At 53.4% G+C, this 427-nt stretch overlaps 1 protein-coding gene across 1 annotated transcript in view; it reads left to right on the top strand.

Annotated features, from left to right (window-relative positions):
* Window positions 1–253, top strand: part of SLPI (secretory leukocyte peptidase inhibitor) — a gene marked incomplete at its 3' end in the record, with an annotated part of 2,862 nt that extends 2,609 nt beyond the window's left edge. The window contains exon 2 of the mRNA XM_008595068.1: window positions 86–253. Within this exon, the coding sequence (XP_008593290.1) occupies window positions 86–253 (168 nt within the window). The remainder of the gene's footprint in view (window positions 1–85) is intronic.
* Between the last annotated feature and the right edge of the window lie 174 nt (window positions 254–427).

The following is a 427-nucleotide window of genomic DNA, read 5'->3' as shown; positions in this document are numbered from 1 at the left end:
AGGAGATGATTCTTCCCATTCAGGCTGCAGCAAGGGCTCAGTTCAAGAAGCAGTGGGATGGTGCCTAAAGTACAAGACCTCTGACCTGTGGCCCTACTCTCATCAGTGAAGAAGCCTGGGAAGTGTCCGGTTGTTCGTGGCCAATGTATGATGCTCAACCCTCCCAATTTCTGTGAGATGGATGGCGAATGCAAGGGTAACTTCAAGTGCTGCAGAGGCATGTGTGGGAAAGTCTGCGTTTCTCCTGTGAAAGGTAAAGAGAGAGCTGGCACAGATCGACTTCCCTCTATCCATCCCTTCTCGGCCTCAACCCTCTCTAGGTTCAGGCATAAGGGCAGGGGGACTCCTGACCCCTACTCTAAGCAGAGCCTCAGCCTGACCCCACTGCCCTTCAAGAGCACTGTTCCCCAGGTCTCATGGCAAGGAT

This window comes from Galeopterus variegatus, unplaced genomic scaffold, assembly GCF_000696425.1.
Source record: "Galeopterus variegatus unplaced genomic scaffold, G_variegatus-3.0.2 Scaffold12267, whole genome shotgun sequence".
In the NCBI taxonomy this organism is placed as follows: Eukaryota; Metazoa; Chordata; class Mammalia; order Dermoptera; family Cynocephalidae; genus Galeopterus; species Galeopterus variegatus.
This window is presented reverse-complemented; position numbering and strand designations above follow the sequence as displayed.